We start from the raw sequence: 24,442 nt of genomic DNA, 5'->3' as shown, positions 1-24,442 counted from the left end.
ATCCTAAGATGAGGCCCTAGGATTGACATCGGTCATGTGGCAAGCCTGAGCAGTAGAAAAAGGAGATAGAAAACCTAAACAACAGATTGGTGGATGGTCAAACTAGGAATGTGAAGGACCCTTGGGTAGGTAAAGACCCCTAGAAAGTGTCATTCTTGCATTAATTATTGACTGATGAAGCTTTTGAGAGCTTAAACCCCAATACCGGCTAGAAGAGACAAAATAGGGTCAGTAGGGTTTGACCATCCGTACTCAAACCCAGATGTAGAATTTTGGAATCTTGTAGAAGGCCCAAAAGGGTATCCAAATATCTAATTTATCTAGAGGTTTGTTTAGGTATATTGTGAGACAAATCAGGAAAAAATTATGATTTGAGGGCTAATTGCTTGTAGCCCTATTTCCTAGGTCTAATAGGGGAAACAACACAAGAGGATAATAACCACCCATCTGAGGGGTCATAATCTATGAAAATGTCATATAACACATGTGTGAACATTCACATAGGCCAAATTCCACCTTGTGAGTAAAGATCCTGTTGCTAGGGGTGTGGGGTTGTTAGGTGACTTTGGTTGAAGGGTTGGAACCTAAGGGGAGGAGACTCCTTGTCAATTGTGAGTTGTCCTGAGTGGAGAGATCCTTGGGAAGGATCTAGGGAAGACTCTAATAACCTTGGTTAGGTTAAGGACATTGGTCCATTGGGTGACACCTAGTGGAGACCCTTATTGAGCAAAAACCAAAGAAAGTGATTGAACATCCCATATCCCTTTGCATCATCAATCAATGTTGGTCCTCAATGATGTATGATAGAATGATTTCAACAAAGTATAGGTACAATTTCTTGTAGATGTTATGGAGAATGAGGATAGAAAACCTCTTTTATAGAGATCATCCTAAAAATGGAGGGTTTAGTTTAAGAGGTAAGATTATAAATGACCAAGATCACATAGGTGAAAAAGATTCAATAGAATTTGACTGTAGGTTAAGACAAAGGGAGGAGATTAAGAGGTGATTTGACTTTAGAGAAAGCACAAAGTGAATGAAGAGACAATTGACACTTGTCACATGCATATGATTTTAGATTGTGATCCATGTGAACAAGTTGGAGGGCTAGGATTAAAGAGGAAAAAGGTAATGAATTAATTAAATAAATAAAAGAATTCATTTAATTAATAAAGGAAAGGCTAGATAAATTATTTAAATAAATAAAGTATTTATTTAATTTAGGAAGGAGAGATCTAAATAAATAATAAATATTTATTTAATTAATACAAGAATAATGTGACAAATAATTAATTAAATAATAAATAATTATTTAATTAGGTTAGGACAATTTTAGGCGTCTACAAATTTAATTTCATTCTTGAGGGTTATCAATTTTACTATGCAATTTAATTTTATTAGGCTTTTTAAAAATAAATAAAACAAGTTATGAAAACTTAAGGATTTGGAAATACTTCTGTACATAATCAAAGGATTGTTTTATTCTAGAATTTTTATTTATTTTTATCGGTAATGGGCCGAAGCCAATAAGGTGTACATACCCTACCCCCTTGTGGGATTTGAACTTATGACCTCTCTTTCAAGAGCACAAGTTCTCCACCACTAGGCCAACTCAGGTTGTACTTGTTCCATTCTAGAATTATTTTGGTCGTTTCCATTTATTTTCTGAATTACTATAAGTTTGAGGTAGGATTCTTGTCATTAAATTTTTGTGATTTATTGAATAGAAAAAATGGTCCTGGTCCCTTATATAAGAATAAAAATCAAAGATAGTCCCTTAAATAGAAAATAGGACTGAAATAACAACTATAATGATAATGGAGAATCACTGGTTAGCAAAAAAATACCAAACCAAATAGTGCAACAAAAAACACAAAAACAACTCCAATAGAGGAAAGAAGAAAGTAGCACCCCATAATGGGTAATAAGGTCTCTCTGATCCTTACACATAGCCTTCAATTATCCTCCCATGAAGAAATATTGGTATCCACCTACATATTACTCTTTTTCATTTTAGAACTAGTTTTATCTTCAAATTCATTAATTTTCCAAAATCCATGAATTGATAAAAAGAGCTTCTAGATTCAATTGTGTTTAATTTTTGCATCAATGTTTAGGATCACACTCTATGATCCATTATTGGGATGAAGTATTATTAGCACTACTTCATCCTGATGATGGATAATAGAGTGTGATCCTAAATGTTGATGCAAAAACTAACACACAATCGAATCCAAAAACTTTCTTTATAGTTTTATCTTCATAATTTTTCTTTGTATTTTTTAAGCTCCACCTACAAAATAAAAATACCAATAGCATCACATATTACCATGTCATTTTCAACTTTCAAAATCTCACTTAAAGCCTCTTCAATTGTCTACAACCTATTTTATAAAATGTTTATTTTGGTGTGCATCTCTATCCACTTTTTTAGAGTGAACCTCACATTTGTGAATATTCTTAGTAGTATCTTCGAAATTTATCATTATATTAATAGTACAATGTTCAACCTATCATCCATTGCAATCAATTTTCATTACAATTGTTGTAGTTGCAAACTTTATCCATTTTGTTGTCCTTATTAACTTCATATTCCTTAACAATCTTAATTGATACAAATCCTCATTTTTCACCATTGATGGGGAAATCATACATAAGATCCTCAAATTCAATATGGGATTAATTCCAACTCCAACTCTTCCTCAAAAGAGTCATCTTCAGTTCTTTGGAGTTATACAAAGGTATGCAGTTAGATTTCAATTTCCTTAACACTAATGTCATCATCTTGATCATCACCCCTAGTAGCTGGATTCCTCTTACCATTAACAACATTGGAATGAATCATTTTTGCAAGCCTACAAGACCTTCTCCCCATCCAACAATATTTTAATGAATTCCCTTTTCAAATTTCCATCCTACTTATCAAAGTTGTATTGAGGAACAAAGGTTGCACCAATGTTGAAGTCAATAGTAGCAAATTTAAATATTACAATTTTTAGAGGTACACCTTTAACCTTAGAAGGGTACCCAATCCATCCTCTTTTAGGAAAAACATAAATTTTTTAGGGGTATGCAAGGATATAACGTTCCTTTAAAATTTACTACTCTTAAGATTTAGAGCAAGGGCACTTAAAATAGGATCAATATTATCAATATCATCAATAAGGATGAGAGAACTTCTCTTCTATCCCTTACCTTTAGGATTAAGAACTAGAGACATATTAAGAGATCAATTAGAAATATGTATGTCATTTTTTGGGACCTTAAAGGTAGAGATATTCTTCTTGTAATGCCCCGCTAGGAACCCCGAAGGAAAACCCACAACAAGGGTGAAACAAATTTTTTTTTTTTTTTTAAGAATAAACATCATAAGTGCATTTACACAACATGCACGATAACACAAGTGGAAGACTTACACCAGAATTCCTTAAGGGTTACCAACAAAGAATTAACTTCGAGAATAATTTTCACAACATCATAAATCCACATATGCATCATTAACTCGATGATCACAAGAAGCCATAAGCAAATAAAGATTCATCATAGAAAGATTGAAATGATACAACATAATTTCCACTTCAATAAGCATTTACTAACATCATCAAGGAAACTTGATAAAAACATCCAAACATAGGATTACATTACTCTTCCAATATATATCTTCTCAATAAACATAAAGGATAGATCTCATCCAATCACAAGGTTACATAAGATCAATATTACAATTATACAATGACCACATAGGTCTACACATACCAAAAAAATCTCCAAAATATGAGATGAAGCATGAGTCACGAACCACGAAACACCTGCGAAGCCAATCCTCACATGAAGGTACAAATCCAAACATCCGATGGGAAGTGGCACTACCACTCGACCATGTAATTCCCAAATGGAATCACCCCACCGTGCTAGGAGATAGTTGAGGACCCGCAAACAAGCATAAGAATGACATGGTCGACAAAACAATACGACTCCATGACAACACAATAAGACTTCACAAGAATCTAGGTGACTCAACTTCACAAACACAAGTGAACCGACATCACAAAACACAAGTGAACCAAATGAGAGAGTGTTATCGCATAGCTTAAGATGGATACCATGATATAACCTCCATAGGTCCCGGCTCAATGTCCTAGTAACCTCCCCTAACCTTCGGTTCCAACTAAGTCTCATGCGGACCCTACCAGCCTTTCATGAAGACAAGGTGGTTGGTTTGCCATTCCAGGCCTTCTTGCATTATTATGAGCCCTGTACGAGCACTCACCTATGCACGAGGTATAATTATCTTTATTAATCTTATGATACTACCCACCTAATCAATTCATTAGATTACCAGTTATTATCTGACTTTTGTTGGATCGTAATGCCTACTATATACTTTGAAAATGGATAACAACAATATTGAAAGACTAAATGAATTCAACCATAAAACCCTAGCCTAACAACAACAAAGATCCACCATAACATATGAAGATTACCTAAGACAATGCAAATCAAATGAAATCACAAAGATTATACCATCACATGTCCAATAGGGTTTGGATCTCCATTCTTCCTATCTCCATTGATCTTGCTTGATATATTTGCTCTCAAATTTTGTGTGCACAAGAGCTCAACAAAGAACGGAAATGTGGTTGCAAGGAGGATCGCATATGAAAGATCGAATGCTAGGATGCTTGATTAGAATGTATATGTCCAAGGGCTTGATAATGAAGGAAGCATCTCCTTATATAGAAGACACTATATGAAATGGAGGGATAAGATTGAAAGGTGTAAAATATAAATGGTCGGCTATGATTAGAGGGTAGGTAGAGAAAATAATAAAATAATGAGAGGGTAGGTAGTGTATGAATTAAGAGATGAATGACATGTGTCATGGGTAGAAAAGGCTAATGAATTAATTAAATAAATAAAGATTTATTTAATTAATAGAAGAAGTGGGATCAATTAAATAAATAAGATATTTATTTAATTTAGGAAAAGGGGAATTTAAATAAATAAATAAATGTATTTATTTAAATGAGAAATAAGGCTAGAAGAGGATAAATAAATGAATTAATTAAATAAATAAAGATATTTATTTAATTAGACTGGACAATTTTAGGTGTCTACATTTTGCCCCTCTTTGAGACATTTTTAGGTACTCCTTGTTCATATTAGATACTCCTGCATGTATGAACTGGGGCATTCCTTGTTTGTGACTGTCCGATCTCCATGCAAACAGGTACAATGACTTTTTAGGTCGAACATATATCTAAATTGTCATAACCTACTTGCCATAATAAACCTCAATGATGATAACACATAAGAAGCTCTTTCACTTTCATATATTCTATCTTCCATCCCGCTTTCTTGATTGACTTCCATCATCCTTCTTGAGTCTGTGTAACCCTCTAGCACATGACTAAGTATAATGACACACCAAAAATATTTGCATTTCATGTAGTTTGCACCTGCATTACCACATATAAGCATTTCATACATACATATAGATATCACAATTGCATCACATCTTGCACACAACACATGTTAGCACATTTTACATTCTCTTCATGTCAATAATCATTTGCATTATCATATTCATCTGCATTTCATACATTTACATTCACATATGCATAACATATAAACCCAGAAAAAGAACAAAAATATTGCATTTCATCATATACATATTTGCATCACATAGAAACATACATCACATAGGTACGCATGCATATAGCTGCCGCAAGGATGAATCTCATATATATATAATTACAAGTGTCATGATACAATGATGTCAAAAATCATATGGCTACAATCACCCGAAGGTGTCATCATACAAAATGCTACAAAATTGATACATATGGAGCCCTCTAAGGCTATGATGAACTCCCTCCCTGGCCCCGATGGAGTCTGAGCCCTGGAAGGACCTACCCCAGGATCATCTCTCCTATCCCCTTTGTCTGGTGGTGGTGGAGGACCCATGACCCCACCGCTCGATTCTTGTCTCCAGTCCCTCCCTCCAATGGTCATCGTTGTTTGCGATGGTCTACGGAAGTTCATAGCTCGCTGCTTTGGTGGCATTGCTCCATAGTATAGGTCTCTCCAGTAACCTATCTCCTCCCTGGCTTGCAGAACATAAGCATAACCAGCTCCTGTGTCCTCTGCCACCTGCCTCCCTTCCCTCAGTGTCTTCTCAGCCTCTGTATAGCATTGAATAGCCCGATCCCTCTCCCGCTCTGTGTCCCTCAGCTATCTCATGAGCCTATCCCTCTCCCGCTCGAGATCCTAGATCTCATCTACCTGTCCCTGGCAAATCTCCCTCAACTCCAATAGCTCATCCTCCTCCTCTCCCCCTTGTACCTGTGGCTGCTCATGTCCCTATACCTGTGGCTGCTCCTTCCCCTATCCTCATCCCTATCCCTATCCCTGTCCTTGTACCTATCTAGGACCTTGTGATGCTGGCACCTGTAAAGGCAATCCACCTCTGCCTCTCACCACGCGATCCTGTCTCTCCTCTCCACCCTCTCTCCACGGAGCCACTCTCCTCTCTCCTATTACCCCTCGCCTCCTCCGTCGGCCTCTACCTCTGCCATCTCCATCTTCATCCTCATCACCCCCACCATCTCCATCTATCTTCTCCCCTGGGTCTGTCAGTCGTGGAAATGGATGCTTAGCCCAATAAGCAGTATAGTCTGCATCCTCTATCTCTGGCCACATATCCCAAGGCAAGGGCACCATCTCTACCAATTGCATCACTGCCTGATCATATGACAATAATGGCCCGAAGTGTGCCTGATCCCTCACTGTCCGAGCATACATCTCAAAACCTCATGGCATCCGCCGAATCCTGCCGAACTGCCTACCAACCCTGTCAACCAACTGCCTCTCCAGTACATAGTGCATCCGCCCAATCAGATATAACTCCTGAATGTGTATGGCAACTCCATGGTGTCATCCTCCCACTCCTCGCACTCTCGGTATGGTCTCCATACCACAGTGTCAATCTCATCGATGACTCGACGCCAGTACTCCAATCTCCCGATCCGCGACTGAGATGTAATCATATCATATAAATGCACAAAACTGCGCCCATGGCCCCTACCTCTAAAATGAATCAGTTAGGTAACCAACAGATGCTCATAAGCCCATACCTGCAATAATGTCACTCCACAACCCAATCCTACGAATCCATGGTATACAAACTGATGAACCTCATAGTACAAATGTGCTAGCATGAACGGTCCCCAGGCATATCTGGTATGCTGTGTCACCAGTGTCTCCAATGTGCTCCCCCAACCCACAACCAGTCCTCGTGTCGCCCTATCCGAACATAGGAACCCACTGATCACTCCTGCCAATACTGCTGGTAGTGCTAATCCTGTCCGTGTCATGGTATTCCAAGCCACGTGTCCTGCCCTCATCTCCAATCCTGGATCCTGAAACACTCATCTCAGGGAATCCCTATCTCCGTCTCGATCATAGGGTATCAACTCCCCATCAATCAATATCCTCAATATCCTGTAAACATCCTCTAAGGTGACTGTCATCTCACCCATCGACAAATGGAATGTGCAAGTCTCTGAGTGCCATCTCTCAGCTAGCGCAGTTAGCAACCCCATGTTCACCCGAAACTCAGGCACATATAAAATAAATTTCAAGCCCATAACCTCAATAGCTGCTCTATCCTCAAATGTCAGCTCCGGTCGTAGGCTCTAAGTCGATGGGAATCTCTCCCGTGACTCCAGCATTGGTAGATACTCTTGCAGTCAAGCAAATCAGCTCTATCAGTCAAAGTGGCATTCACTGTTCATCACAAAATGTTGCTTTTTATCCTAGTGCTTATATCTATTATATGGCACTCTATCCTAGTGACACTCACTGTTCATCACAAAGTGTTGTTGTTTATCATATTAGTACTCCCTGTTCATCACAAAGTGCTGCTCATATTAGTACTCCTTGTTCATCACAAAGTGCTGCTCATATTAGTACTCCCTATTCATCACAAAGTACTCTGTCTTGGTACTCCCTGTTCATCACAAAGTGCCTTGATCTATCCTATCCTAGGGCATTTGCTTGAGTGTATCCTCTTGAGTAGTTTCCTAATTGGCAACGTCACAGAGGTATATAACTTTTGACCCTGTTCTAAACTCCTCAATCACTCTAGTGAAATTCTGAATAAATTTATTTGGAACAAAATATCCAAAATTTAAACAAATCCAATGGTTCAACTCCGAGATATGGCCCCCGCATCAGGATACATTTTCTGTGACTGTCATTCTGTCACACTATGACAGTCTGCTGCTATCTTTGGAAACCCACTGGTTTAAGCCCTTCCTTGGGAACTCCACTTGATCCAACACCTTAGGAAGGTTTTCAACACACCAACCATCACTCCCCTAAGCCCTTCTAGCCTTAACATGCTTTTCCATAACAAACAAAGCCTCCTTCACTTGACTGTAACAATCAATCTGCCCCTGTGACAGCAACAGTCATAAAAACCTCTTGCATGCACGTGCCAAATCCTTCATGGAACCCTACACACACCATGGACAGGTATTATAAACCCTTGGCCTCATCCCTACCCAAAATGAGGATTGGTTATGCATCAAAACAAAAGATACTACATTTATGAAGCCACCAGTTACCCTAAGCCAAGGTTTTGGCAGATTTTATGAAAATGCAAATAACTTTGGTAAAACATAATGAAAATGAATGCCACCACCTCCAAAGTAAATTTAATTCATTCCTCTATCACCTCTAATCAATAATCTCTCAGAATACAAACATGAAATGCATCAAAACCAATGAGAGATTTGACTGTCATGTTAAAAACTCAGAAAATGAACATAAAAATATGGTTTTTATTGCTCCAAATGATTGTCTTCGACCATACACTAACCATATCTCTCAATATAATTTTTTTACATCATTTTATAGCATTTTTTTCCTACAAGACCAAACCATAACCACCCAACTACCTCTAACCACCTATTTTTGTCATTTTTGCATTTTTGACATTAAAAGTTGCTAAAAAATTGTCAAGATTGACAATTTCATTTGTCAACTTGATACTTTGGAAACTAATCATCCTTCCCAACCCAAATGGTCCTTAAATGACCTTTTTAAACATTATTACACGATTTTATTCCTCACAAACCTATTCTACCCTTCAAAACCCAATTTTAGCCCTTTCTAGGCCTAATTGCCAATTTTGACAATTTTACAACTTTTTGACCTTTCTATTACATTTCATTGCATTTATTGGCTCTAATGGCCATGATTACATTTTTTTAAGACCTTAAAGGCCTTTTTGGACTTCATTACTCATTTCTTCTCCATGAGGGCCTATCAGTGACCCTAGTGCACCTTGTCTCCATAGGTCTTCATAGGTGCTCCATAGGTGTTCCATAGGTGCTCCCGCACCATACTCCTGGGGAAAAAAGATTCAAGGTCCCCTTGAATGGATGCCTCCTCTTTCTGGTCTTCCAATTCATAGGTACTTGCTCCTTGTAGCCTACAAAAAAAATTTCCATGCTTTGGTGACTCATGGAACCTCCTCTCAAGCGAATGGTACTCAATATAAGCACCTCCAATATTGTCATCTATGCAAATGCTCAACAAACCTGTATACAAATGATTAGAAAAAACAAATATAGTATCATCATTGATTTCAATATCATCTTGTTCCATCATAGGAACCTTTTGTGCTAATATCTCAAGTGAGTCAACCCCACCATGGCTTCTCCATTCTTCCTCTATGGCTGCATATAATGCCCATAGATCAGGTTCTTCTCCTTCACCAAATTCATTCTCATTCTCATGCCATTCACCTTGGCATCTCAACTCATCATTCACCTTCAAGGCTTCCTCATTAGCCTTCTTCTTTGCTGCTATTAGCCTCTTCACAGGTCAAACTATCCTCTTTTGCACCCTCAAGTGCCAACTCTTCACTTTCCTCTCTATTTTTTCCAACCTCAACTTCATTTGTGCTTCATGGAGTTCATCTTCCTTTCTCAATTTCTCCCTCTCTTCTGCAAGTCTTCTTAACTTCTCATCAATCTTACCAAGTTCTTTCTTCAATCTACTCAAGTCTTCTTCATCTACCCTCTTCCCCTAATGCATAGATATTTTTCAATTTTTTAAAATTAATTTACTATTTTTACACATGAATAGAACAAAGAACTTGATGTTTGGTGAAAAACCTATATTCAATACAATAAAAAAAAACTAAATTCATATCAATAAAACCAAAATGTATCAAAATTATACTTGTTAGAAAACTTGGTTTGAGGGCTATCATCCTACAACTTGGTTTGTTAAGTTGATTCCATTTGTAGGTCCAACCTGAGCTTTGAATGACAAATTTCTAATGGAAATTGAAGAGGGGTGTGTGAAGGCATAGCCAAGGCCCTTCATTTGAAGATACCTTTATTAACACAATCTTACTCTTAAACATATATCTTAAATGATCAAACAAAGGAAAGTTACCATGCACCCTAGAAAACCTTTCTTTTAAGGTAAAATAATTAGATACCAACTTATATAATCTTAGGGTGATGGAAGTAAAACTCTCTCATACTCAATGTGGCCACTAACTAAAGATTCATCCTCCTCAAAGGAATCAATAAAATCCCTCACTTTGCTTCCACCTATTATTGGCACCTTTCTCCTCACCCTATTGCCTATCTTATCATAGCTTCAAAAATTGTAAATGTTATTCCCCTAACAATAACTTATCTTTTGTCATCAATAATGACATAGTGTGATGGTTAAATTATGGTGTTGTGATTTTTGCCATGAAGGTTCAAAACCTTATGCTTAGGTGTTATTGCTAAGTATGCACATGTTGGGGATGAGGTCCCCCATATGTGACCTCATCAAATTATGACACAGGTAAAAAGTGTTTACCCCTAATTAAAAAAAAAACAAACTTGTCTTTTGTCCCAAGATTTAACAAAGTGTTCAATAAGGACTTCATCAAACACCTGCATAGTCTAAAAGTAGGTTGAGATACCACCCAAGACAAAAAAATCCCTAATTTGTTCATTCTTCTATAATTTTGTGCAAGAGGAAGGCTCAACCCTAACTCTTTATTCACTACAAAAATTCACTTTTAATAATGTTTTATTTTATTAAATTTAAATTTATAAAGATAGTTAAGATTTGTGTCTATATGTAAAGGATACAAGTGTATACCTTACACTTATACTCTTTCATTTTGTGCCACTTTGTGTGGATTTTTTAAATGCACAATCCAAACACTAAACTTGGCTCATATGACACACTAAGTGGCCATAACCTTGAACTTGCCACCATATTTGCTTTATCAAACGCTAGTAATGATTGTCCAAAACCAAATGATTTATGCATTCTCACACTAGGTTACTCTAGTCCTCCTCTCCCTTGGCATGCTACAACCTAGTCCCTCCAATTTGAATTTCAAATCTCTTGCTTACCAAGTCAATTTCTCCATAATTTTGATTATTACTTCATTAGCCCATAAGCCAAAATTCTTGAGTTGAATTGGAAAATTCTATTTAAAGACATTATCTTTGGTTATTTAGGAGAAGAAATTCATCATCAAGTATTAGGATCTTGTGTATCTATATTTAAATCATTTTAGCCATGGTTACATCATTCTAGGTTATAGTCTCAATTGCATTTGCATTTGTATCAGTACTTGGTGTATGCATGCTTTTATCTTCATATGTTGGCAACAAGGCTTAATTGCTATCATGAAGTTGACAATCTTGTGTTTACCTATAACACACTCAACACAAAAGTTTGACATTTTTTGATGTGGTACAAACATAGGTAAACAAATCGGGCAAGCCCCTAAATGCATTCAACACAAATGATTGAAAATTTTCAATGTAGGTACAAGAATATGCAAGCAAATCCCATAAACAATAGTCGCAGGGGAGAAAATCACATTAGTCATATTAGGTTTCATGGGTGGCCTAGCCCCATAACTAAGTTGTAGGCATGATTATGCTCCAAAACAAAAGACTTTGAATATCTCAACCACAATTTCGCTTGTAACTCATATTTCAATACTAAATCTTTGTTTCAAGCAATTTATCATGATACACCAACCAATCAAACAAATCAATATCATTATCATATCAAAATTGAAATAAACTCTAAAACTCCATCCCTTCTCATTAACTCTAAAACTCCATCCTTTCTCGACTAATTACTTAAATATTCTATTTTAATCTCAACATTATCTTCAAAGTTTAATCCAATTAACAATTAAACAACATGAACTATTGTTATTTTTTAAGTTCAACTCTCTCTAGACTGTTTTTGATATTAAAAACTAGACTACTATAGTAGTCTATTGTTAATAGCTTGTTGAAGCTGCCTAAAAAATTAGCACCCCAATTTTACTGCTTTTTAATATTAAACCAACTAAACAATAGATTCTTTGAGGGTAATCGGTTTATTTGCTTTCGCTATATTAAAATTGGAAAATCTGCAATAGCTTTTTAAGGTGTACCATGAAAATGGGCATGTTATGAGTACTGTATCACTCTTGAATGCTAAAAGACCACGCTATCAGTGGACGACACGCTACCAAAAGTAACAGAGTTCCAAGGTAAACCTCCAGATTTCGGTCACTTTTAAGACTAAATTCCGATGGAATAAGCCCGAAATAAAATCGGTTGCCCGACAGTTTGGCACAGCTTTTGACGAGTAAAAATGATGCAATCAATGTTTATCGGACATTTACTAAATTTCTTCGGCTTATACCTGACTCTATTGCTACATAGTCTGCCCAATTACGTAACATCGATATCAATTCGCAATGCTTAGCTCTTTCTGTGCTCCAGATTGCAAGAAACCCACCAATTGGTTCTGGAGAATCCGGGGAGGTCGAAAACCAGAGGTGGGCAGGGCAGGAAGGCAAGAAAAATTAGGTAAGTTGCATTTTCGCAAAAAGTTTTTGATGAAATTCAATCAAATTATAATGGAAAAACGCAGGAGGAATCCCCGTCGCAGGCTGTATAGATTTATGAAGTCTTGTTGCCTGTCCAAGTTCCAATCCCCACAGCATTACCATAGGCATACAAAACAAGAGAACCCAGAGCAAGACCTAGAAAACACCATGGAAGAAGAGGAAGAATCAAACATTTTATGTTTACCACATGATCTGTTGATGGAATGCCTTGCACGGTTGCCCCGTTCATCAATCCAATCCTCAATGCTAGTTTCACTTGGTTTTTACAACGCACTCAAATCTCCTTCTTATTATGAGCTTCGTAGGAGCACAGGTAAATTAGAAAGCCTGCTATTTGTATTTGGGGGTGCAGGAACAGGGCTCTCATCTGCCGTTTACTGCAAAAGCAATGGTGGGTGGAAGGCTGGTTTGCTTTTCTCTGGGGACTCAATTAGAGGGAATGAATGGGTTTTGGATTACCACAGTGCTGATAACTCACTGTTATATGCACAGCCTGCCATTGTGAAGCAGCAGATCTTCATTTTGGCAGCAGTTCCCTGCCCAGCTTCAGGCAATGAGGTTTATACCATTGTGTATGATGCCTGGACAAAGTCCTTGATCAGAAGGGCACCTATGCTTTGCCCAAGGAAGAAGTTTGCTTGTTGTGTGATTGCCAATAGGATCTTTGTTGCAGGTGGTGCCCTTAGAAATGATTCTAATAGGGAGGCACTTGTTGATGCAGAGCAATACATTCCTGAGCTTGATGAATGGAAACCCATAGCAAATATGCCTAGGAAGAGGTATGGGTGTTTGGGTGCTGCTGTGAATGGGATTTTCTATGTTATTGGTGGACTCAAGTTTGGTCATATGAATGGACTATGTGTGCAACCTTATGCTTATGTGGGTTCTATGGATTCATTTGATCCAAAGACAAATACTTGGTTAAAAACCAAGGCATTGCCAATGGGTGGTTGTGTAATTGCTTGTACAGTGATTGGATCTTGTATTTATATGTTGTCAAGCCATGCAGTTGAGTTGTCTTTTTGGAAATATGCTACAGACAATGATACTTGGACTAGGATTAAGCCACCTCCTATTCCATCTCCTTTGAGGATGGACAGTTTGCTGAAGTTCAGCTGTGTATCAATTGGGGCCCTAGTGTATATTATCCAAGTAGGGGGGACCATTGATGATCTGTTGAGGAGAAGTGGCAGGAGCACAAGAGGACTGAAAGAAGGCCTAGTTCTTATTTTTGATACTAAATTGCAGGAATGGCAGCGAGGGCCTGACTTGCCTTATATAAAAAATGGAGCAGCTTGTGCAGTTGTGGAATGCTAAAAATCAAAACCTGATTTGTTCTGACTATTTATGGTTGCACATTACTGCCAACTTTGTTCATATATATGAGGTTATTGAAGGATATATCAGGTTATATAGTTTGATTTATCTTATTTAAACAATATATTTGCTAAAAACAAGAAAACTGGAATTCTGAATAAGCTATGGCGTCCTAGGGTGTGGCAGATATGTGCTTAATGGCATCATAGGGTCTGACAGATATGTGCTTAATGGCATCATAAGGTGTGGCAGATATGTGCTTAATAGCATCACAGGGTCTGACAGATATGTGCTAAAAGAATGGCAAACATGGGTCTTGGATATGTGATCCTATAATGTCCAGCAACGTATTATTATATTTCTGACAGTCAATCTATTTACAACTTATTTGAATTAGCCAATTTGAGCTTTATTACAAGCTACACAGGATGCAGCAATCCACATGCATTTTTGCCTGGCGAAATCAGAGAGGCAGGCCTGGGAAAATTAGAGCACGTTAATGAATTATCCTAGACTATGACTTGCTTCCTACTGGTGCATTATATTGTATGACTTGTAAAGGTTTCAAGGTGCTTGCTCATTTATACAATCTCTGTGTATTGTCTTATCACATATTGATCTGGTTTAACTGATCTACATTCAGGAAAAAGATGGGTTTTTCCCAAATCATTGTCTGCCTTGAGATATCAGTGGAGAAATCATTTCAAGCTCTAGGTTGAATTGAGCGGTATTGTGTGCATATATGCTCTCTGAGTAAATATCTGTTTCAGCTTTAAATGTAAAAGAAAGTTTCGCTAGCTTTATCTCCATGATGACATGGAATTGAGGTGCATTTCTTCTTGCATTTGTTAGATAAATAAATGGCATCTCGTTTATGGAAAAACATATCTTTGGTTTTTGTTAATTTTTGCTACTCTTGAAACTGATGTAATGACCAAATTTAGATCAAAAGTTCTCAAATCAGAACTGGCAAATTGGTAATGTTAAAGGCAAAGTAGACAAGAAAAAAGTGCAGTGATATGGAGCAAGTAAACATTTTTCGAGCTGATTGTATTTCATTTTGTGTTGTTGAAAATATTTAATACAATTCATGCATTTGGCTAAATGATTACACGCCTGGAGTGATCAGGTAACATGCTTTACTAATGGGAACAAAATCTTATAAACAAACAGCTCTATATCTTGTTTTTCAATTTCTTAGTTTCTAACATCCTTTGTGGTTACTTGTGTATGAACTCTACACATTATACAGTGGGTATGACACCTAATAAAAAGGTTTTATTGGAGGCAAGCTTCCCTTGTTTAATAGATATTTTGGTTACTGTGTAAGCAATCTTGTTAGGGGAAAATATATCAGAAGTTATTACTTAGTTAATGTTATAGATGTATTATTTACATAATACTTTCAATAACTTTACACACAAAAAATTATTGCAGTATCTCTGATTTTGTGAACTAACAAAATTGCAATTTCACATGGTAGTTCTAATCAGATGTCTCTTAAGGCGGTCTGGTCTGTTTGCTTTTGTTTGTTGAATAAGTAAGAGGAGTGGAACACAACTTCATTGAGTTAATTTAAAAGATGTCTGCCTCCACTTTAGAAGTGTTGTTGATTAAGAAACATGCCTTTGCTTGGATTCCATTAATTTGTGTTTATTCTTTTGTGGTTTGAAGATTGTATGATTTGCTCCAAAATCCTCTAGGAGGCCTTCATAGGACTTATTATAACTACTCTGCCCACAAGGAAGTATTAGGACCAAGAAGTATTTCCCAGTTCAGGAAAGCACCTATTGCTTGCTTCTCTATATGGAGAAAGAACAGAGAAACTAAGAAGCCCTTTCATACACTCTAAAATCCATAACGACCCAATTTCACACTGTAGAAGTTGTATAAATAAGATTCTTCTTGAAAGAAAAAGCATTGGTGAATTAAAAAGATCCAAGTGTAGAAAAATATTGATAGGATCATATAGATTGAAAATATTCCTTTGCCTCCACAACCCACTTCGAATTTGATCTTTATGGGATATTGAAAATATGGACAACCTAAATTTAGAATGTAGCACCCTCCTATACCCGCAGATGCTCCCCAACTCTTTTTAGTTCAACATGTACTTCACCACTTCTTTTGGACTATATTTAACATTCTTTCAGAGGTAAGTTCAACATGAACTCCACCACTTTTTTGGACTATATTTAACATTTTTTTCAGAGATATGATTTCTCTTATGCCATGTTGTATAAAATGGATCAGAAGTCGAAGCCCGATCATAATTCTGTTGAAAAAATGATTTAAGGCATAAATAGTACAAAATTAAGTCGTTGCACAGGGAACATCAAATGTAAATATGATATTAATGCTTCAAAATTTTACAATATATTGTGCAAATACTTATAAAACATTACATTCCGTATAGCTTTTCCACAAACTCCCTAGACTACCTAATAAAAAACTAATTACCAATCACCTTTGAACACCTCCCTCCTCTAGCTCCATCTAATAGTTCTTTATACTCAATAGTGCATGTCAGTTGGTCAGTCAATGTATATGATTATTCACAATTTTTTAACCTTTTAAGAAATATTTGTTTAAGCTACTGCATGAATAATGTATATTCTGTGCTACATTTGAATAGTGGCCACCATTTTGCTGATTTACAGCTAAAGATGATATCATTGTTTGAAATTTATTTCACAAAGACTTAAAAGATCATTCTAGCTAAGGATGATGATACAAGTAGACTTAATCATAAGAACATCAGAGAGTAGACATCAAGTTTCCACAATCCATGAGATAAATCTTCAGTGTTTCATGAAAGATTTAATAATATTCTAATTTCTGCATGCTTTCTATTTGTTATTCTGATGATAGACACAGAGTGTGATCCGAAACATTGATGAAATAAATTCATACACAATTTAATCCGGAAACACTGAAGATTTACAGCTAAAGATGATATCATTGTGTGAAATTTCTTTCACAAAGACTTCAAAGATCACTCTAGCTAAGGATGATGATACAAGTAGACTTAATCATAAGAACATCAGAGAGTAGACATCAAGTTTCCACAATCCATGAGATAAATCTTCAGTGTTTCATGAAAGATTTAATAATATTCTAATTTTTGCATGCTTTCTATTTGTTATTCTGATGATAGATCACAGAATGTGATCCGAAACATTGATGAAATAAATTCATACACAATTTAATCTGAAAACTGTGAAGATTTAACATCAGAGAAATTACTTTCATTTAAATTGACAAGTCAGAAAAGTTTTTGAAATTTTAAGTAACAATAAAAAAGATTAGAACATACTTGTACAATCTACCTGTTAAAACTGGTTAACACTTAAACTGGAAGCACAATCTACCAATTTAAATGGGGACAAATGCCGTTTGGTCTCGGTTTAAAATATCAGGAGTCGCCTTCCAATTTTGTTCATGGGAATGATAATAAAGTTTCTTGGCTTCTTTCCAATTTGACTAAGGTATTAAAAGAATATATTAAGGCATATATGCTTTGACAGATTCCTTACATTGGCCCAGTATACCTCGTTGCTCTCAGAGGGAGGCAAAAGTCATCATAAGGTTTTGTCATCATCGTAATTTGTTTTCTTTGTCATCATAGGGTTTCATATTCTTCAACGACATAATAGTGAAGATTGTGTACCTTGTACTTTTTTTCTATCATTTTAGGTATATTTTGATTTGCCTGTCTATAATATAAGATTTTATAACTAGTAATATTTCAATTTGATTTATAATATTATATTTATAATTTTAATTTAGATTTTAGAGTCGTGAAATTAAATTCAAATTAATTTTGTGATTTGTAAGAATGAATTTATGTTTTCATTTTAAATTTTAGAGTTTGAGTTGAGATATTTCTCTTCATTTGATTATTATGAATCAATTTAGTGAAATAGTTGAATTGTACATTAAATTGTTGATTTAAGGACAAACCCTAATTCATTTGAAGTATTTAGCAAATACATTTTTAACATAGATCTAACACCCAACAAGAAAACTCTATTATCCATTGAATTATTTTTGGAGTATTGAGTTTTGTATAGCATATTAGACATACAACATAATTGATTGTTGCCTTCATTCATTGTACCAAGCCATTAAATTGGTATTCAAGAGTTTGACAAAAAAGAAAAATATTTCCAATTTATAAACTTTTTTGTAGACGTCAAAGTTTTATGCAAGATATAGGGATTAAGAAGGGCATTTTGTAATGAGAATCAGAAAAAGTCATGTTAGCAATTTATAGTTTGGATCTATGAGCTTGGGTCATATATATAATTGTGCGATACATTTCACAATTGCATGAATCACTTCTGTAATTATAACTCTCATTATTAGATTTTTTTTAAATTGATTTGGATGTATTTGAAGGATAAGCACTACTTTTTTATACATGAGTGAATCAATTAAAAACATCTAAGAAATCGATTTAACACTAATCTAAGAGCTAAATGTCCTTATTTATTTTTTTGCATATATTTTAGACAATTAGTTGTTTGAGGTCTTATTTATAGATTAATTTTTATCAATAATAGTTGATTGACTTTGTCTAAAGCTTGATTTAAGATCACATTTATTTTTCTTACAACTTGTAAAGGATTAAAACTTTCCTTAAGAGTATAAAAAATGTAGTTAATCAAGCACAAATCAACCTATAGATTAAATGATGGTAGTTGTGAATGAAAAATTTGATGATTGTAACGAAATGTTTAGGAAAGAAAATGCAAAGAACAATAATGCAATTTATTTGTAAATCTAATGGTGGATAGTTTTGATGTAATGTTGGCACTTGGATATTTCAAAGTTGGAAAGAGGTCTTTTATTCTAGTGAAGTGGTTCTAGACTTGTATTGAATCCATGCTCTATTTGGGATCAAGACTGTGAATATGTGTCAAGTCCGGGGTCACATATTTCTCCTCCAAGTTCAATCTTGAACTTGTACAATGTGAAATTTTGCTTCATTGTTTGCCTAGATAATCTTCTTGTACTTTGTTTTATTTAAAAAGTTATTTGATAATTGGTAGTATTTAGAAATACCCAAGAAGGGTGGTTGTTATGTTGGAAAGGAGATGGGTTCTCCAATGGCAACCACACAAAAATTTGTAAAAAAGTTCAAAGGAAATAAGCAAGGGCCCTCAATTGAATAACAAAGATCAGTTACTCTTTATAGGGAACCAAATCCAAATATTTCGTTGTTGATTATTTTTCTAATGCTCTAGAATGAAAGAAAAATTGTGAACTCTAGATGATGTTAGCATGAACACATTAAATGTTATGAATTATCAGCACACAACATCACATTTCAAAAAATGCGTATTTAGTAAAATAAAGGACGTCAATTGATTAAATTTGAATTTTGTATTTCAGAAAGGAAATTGTCAAGTTTGTAATTGTGGGGTTCAACCCTATGACTACAAAAATGACTTTAGATTTGCAAATAGTAAAGTCTAGGCAAATAATTGTTAAACACAAATAGTTACAGAACTAAGTGACATAAGTGAAAAGCTAAGGTGAATGTATTGGAATATGTGGTATAAAGATAATACAAAGGTTAAATATGTGAAAATGTATGTGTAATTGGAATGTGTGGTATAAAACCAATAGAAAGGTTAAATATGCAAAAATGTATGTGCACAAAGATGGGTGAATATTAGAGGAATAAGTTCAACTTCATAGAAAAATGTGTCATGTATTGGTATGTACATGTATAGAAACATTTTTCCAAAACACACAAAAGACTAATTAAAAAATGATACAAATATACAATTTTTATCATTACACAATTATATATATAAAAATCAACAAATTTAAAAACACAATTTATAATCATAAATAAATTTCATTTCACATTTACAATCTTTTCATAGTTTTATTCTATTAATTTAAAAAATCAATAACTATAATTTTGAAAAAGCTACCTTGTGATTCCTTCCATACCTCTATAAACTTGCCATGTTATTTCCACTTGACCATCTGCCAAGTAGTGTGAACAGATGATAAATATGGGAGTGAATTGTCATCCACTTAGATTAGGGATATGATACCAAGTTAAAGTCAAGGCTTGCAATCATTTACCAAAATTAATATATATTATATAATATCCATCTAAATCTTCATTGTATGCACACACTATCATTATCTTTGAAACTCTTTTGGTATGACTCAAATAATTATTTTGGTATAAGAAAATACAGCGTGGGATTGGGCACCCACAAAAAGAAATCATTGCTTTCAAAATTAAAAGAATAAACATGATTATTGTGCATGATTAGTTCCCAACATACAAATCTTTGTTTGAAAATTAAGAAAAGATTACACGACAATCTATCCATTCTCATTTATAAAAATAATATATTAAGTTAGATGTACATGTTGAGGGATTCAAACTAAGAAAATAAGAGGCAAATATAGAATCTAGAGATCATGGTCAACATTATTTAGCAAGTTCATTATTTAGCAAGTTCTTATTGTATAACACATGCATATATGACTAAACTTTGATAGATTGATCTGAACTAGAGATGATATGAAAAGATTAGAGAAAAATGGGAATATAAAAAATAGAATAAGCCAATAAGTTCAGTGGATTTTATAAATTACATAGTTAAAGTAAAAAATATGAGATTATGTTGATCTATGTTTTATAATTTATGTGTTGTAAATTTAAAATACTAAATAAAGGAATGTGCATTTTAAATGAAGCTGTAATTTTTAAAGATTTGTAAGAATTTTTTGCAACTCTCTCCTACTTAGCTTCATGTTTGCAAGCTACTTCCACTACCTAGCTTCCTTTCAGTTGCATCAAAGCCTAGGCAGTTTTGGTCGAGCTATTGTTGGGTTGAAGGGTTTTTTATACCAGTCTTTGTTTTAGTGGGAGCTTTGCAAGACAAACTTTTGTAATCCTATTGCATGTTTAAGATGGAAAGCATATTCGAAAGAATAGAGATGGATAAATTCAATGGAGGATATGCTCATAGATAGAGATCTATGGGTTATAATATTTGTGACTAAACCTCAAACAACAACTCAAGATGTATGGGATACAATGGATCATAAAGCCAAGGGTCTGATAAGACTCTGCCTGGCTGACTTTGTGCTTCTAAATGTCCATGAAGAGAAGACTATAGATAAGTTTTGAAGGAATCTTGGTGATATTTATTAGGGTAAATCCTTGCTAAATAAGTTTTTCCTAAAAATAAGTTGTATTCTTTGATGATGGTGGAAGGAGGATTCATTGTGGATCATATGAATGCATTCAATATGTTGGTTTCCTAACTGATCTATGTTGTTATAAAGATTGATGAACAAGAAAAGTGCATGCTTATGTTATTTTCTTTGTCGGGCTCCTAAGATCACCTTGTGATGGCCATTGGAAGTACAATATAACCACTTTCAAGATAGATAATCTGGTTGCTCTGTTGTTATCTAAAGAGATGTAGAGGAAATCTTCTGAGATGGCTAAGGAGGCCCTAGTTGCTCATGGTAGAACGATGGAGAAAGGGAAGAAGAAGGACAATAAAGACAAATCTAAGTCTCTAGGGAGATCTAAGTCTACTATTAAAAAATTCAAGGCAAAATGTTGGAACTAAATAAATCTGGCGATTTCTAAAAAAAATGTAAAGAGGAGAAGAAAAATAGAAACAAGAAAGCCTCTAATTTTGATTCTAATAAATCCTCTTAGGATGCCTATGATTCTTTTGTCACAAACATGGCAACACATAATTCCGAAGATGTGTGTTTTATTGATTCATGTGCCTCTTTCCACAAGACCTCTCATAGAGGTTGGCTCTCAAGATATGAGGAATATTATGGTGGGAAGGTGTATCTAGGTGATGACTCTCACCTAGTCAAGATTTGATTCCCTAATGGTAGAGTAAAGGGGATTGATGGTATCATACATATCCTTGGTTTGGCATAGAACCTACTTTTAGTGAGCAAGCTAAGTGATGTGGGCGTGCAAGTTATTTTCTCAAGTGGTGGATGCAAGATGACTAGAGGTTATATGGTGCTTGCTAAGGGTGTCTAGATTGGCTCTATATAATCTAGATGCATGCATGGTTCATCGTAACAATGTAATGCCCCGCCAGGAACCCTGAAGGAAAACCCACAACAAAAGTGAAACAATTTTTTTTTTTAAAGTATAAACATAATAGGTGCATTAAACACAAAATGCAAGATAACACAAGCGGAAGACTTACACCATAATTCCTTAAAGGTTACCAATGAAGAATTAAAACCAAAAGATAAATTCCACAATTAAGGTTAATCCAATAATCCATCATTAACTCAATGATCACAAGAAGCCGTAAGCAATACAAATTACACCATTGAAAGATTGAAAGGATACAATATAATTTCTCTTCAATAAGCATGTACACATAACATAAAGGAAACTGATAAATAACATCCCAATCTTAGGATTACATTGTTCTTCCAATACATGGCTTCTCAATATACATATAAAGATACAACTTAACCAAATACAAGGTTACATAAGATCGTGATACAATGACCACATAGGTCTCCAAATAACAATAATCTCCAAACATGAGATAAGCACGAGCCACGAACCATAGAAAACACCTGCAAAGCCAATCCTCGCATGAAGGTACGAACAAGAACATTCGATGAGAAGTGGCACTACCACCCGACCATGTAATTCCCAAAATGGAATCACCCCACCATGCTAGGAGCAGAGAGTTTTTTAGTGGCGAATCTTCGCCAATTGGCGAATTCCACACGAATAGTGAGGGGCACAATCGTGTTCAAATCGCCCATAATTTTGAAGAACAATGTAAATATTTGTAATCTAGTTTCACCATTGACCACACACCGTCGACGTGCATGCCCGTAATATTCGCCTGGAATCACTCGGATGTGGGTATTAGATCACCTTTGCTATTCGCTAGCAATAGTAAAACAACCACGTACCCAGGACCTAATTCGCCAATGGTAAATTAAATGTTCATTGCACGCATCGGCCAAATTTGCCAATATCAATTAAAACATTATAAGCATTCGAGGACCCATTTCGCCTCGCTTAAATTAAATGTTCATTGCACGCCCGCACAATTTGCCAAAAATGCAATTAAATTAAATGTTTATTCGCAATTGTGATGCCCGGGCCTCACGCAATTCACCAAAAATGCAATCATGGATTGCTATAAATACACTATTTCTTACACTCTTTCTTAGAATTTGTTCGTGTCTGATTAGTAAATTGGGAGCTCTCGAGTCTCGATTTGCATTCTGCAAATTGAGTTGGAAAGTTGAAGTTCATTGTAGGGCGAAGGGCCAGAGTTACAATCCTGCAACACAGGCCCAGGTATTCATTCCTAATTCCTGATTCAGAGAATTGAGAAGGCATAAAGGTGAGTAATCATTTCTTCATACTTGATAGTATTAGTTTTAACTTTTAATTCGTAGTGAGAGGTCAAGACTCAAGATGTCATAGTCAGACATGGGTGAGACTCCTTAGGGTGGTGAAGGGATTGAAATGTCACACAAGGGTGAGACTGAGACTCCTCAGGGTGGTGAAGGATTGGGCTGTCATACAAGGGTAAGACTCCTCAGGGCGGTGAAACTGAAGGACAATATTGGGAGGCCATCAAAATGCCCAAAACTTAAACTTAAAGATAGTACCATAAAGTCTTTTTTTGGAATTGGGAAAGTTTCAGGTCCATCAACTTCTGCAGTTGTAGAACCCATTCACTGTAGCTCACCACCACCACAAGGTGGGATTGTCATTGAGTTAAATGCATCAAATGAGGATGACAATACCGACACGACAAAAGATGTTCTAAGGGATACACACAATGAGATAATTCACTCGGATGCAAATGCTAGTACTAAAGATGATGTTGGTAGGAAGAAAAGAAAAAGGAAAGTAAAACTGGGGTGAGAGTGGGAGATGACAAGGAGTTTTAAGATTGATTGGGTAGAAAAGTACCCATTCATTGAACCGGTCCCAAACAATGATGAACAACCAACAAAATGCAGGTGTAAGATTTATAGCTAGAAAACTAAAAGAGAGAAGAAGATGCAGCTAAAGCTTGATACCATACAAAAGCATATTGGTAAGGTTTATGAAAAACATATCATAGATGGAAAGGAAACACGAGTAGTAAGATGGAAATCAAAGGAAGA

The 24,442-nt window shown here is 35.5% G+C and overlaps 1 protein-coding gene across 1 annotated transcript; it reads left to right on the top strand.

The window, feature by feature from the left end:
* Positions 1–12,573: 12,573 nt before the first annotated feature.
* Positions 12,574–15,151, top strand: LOC131078424 (F-box/kelch-repeat protein At5g26960). The gene has a single exon (XM_058016117.2). The coding sequence runs from the start codon at positions 12,797–12,799 to the stop codon at positions 14,264–14,266; it is 1,470 nt and encodes a 489-aa protein (XP_057872100.1). The 5' UTR covers positions 12,574–12,796; the 3' UTR covers positions 14,267–15,151.
* Positions 15,152–24,442: the final 9,291 nt, after the last annotated feature.

Source organism: Cryptomeria japonica, chromosome 7 (genome assembly GCF_030272615.1).
Source record: "Cryptomeria japonica chromosome 7, Sugi_1.0, whole genome shotgun sequence".
NCBI lineage: Eukaryota > Viridiplantae > Streptophyta > Pinopsida > Cupressales > Cupressaceae > Cryptomeria > Cryptomeria japonica.
The sequence above is the reverse complement of the archived record's forward strand: the minus strand, read 5'-3'. Positions and strand labels throughout refer to the sequence as shown.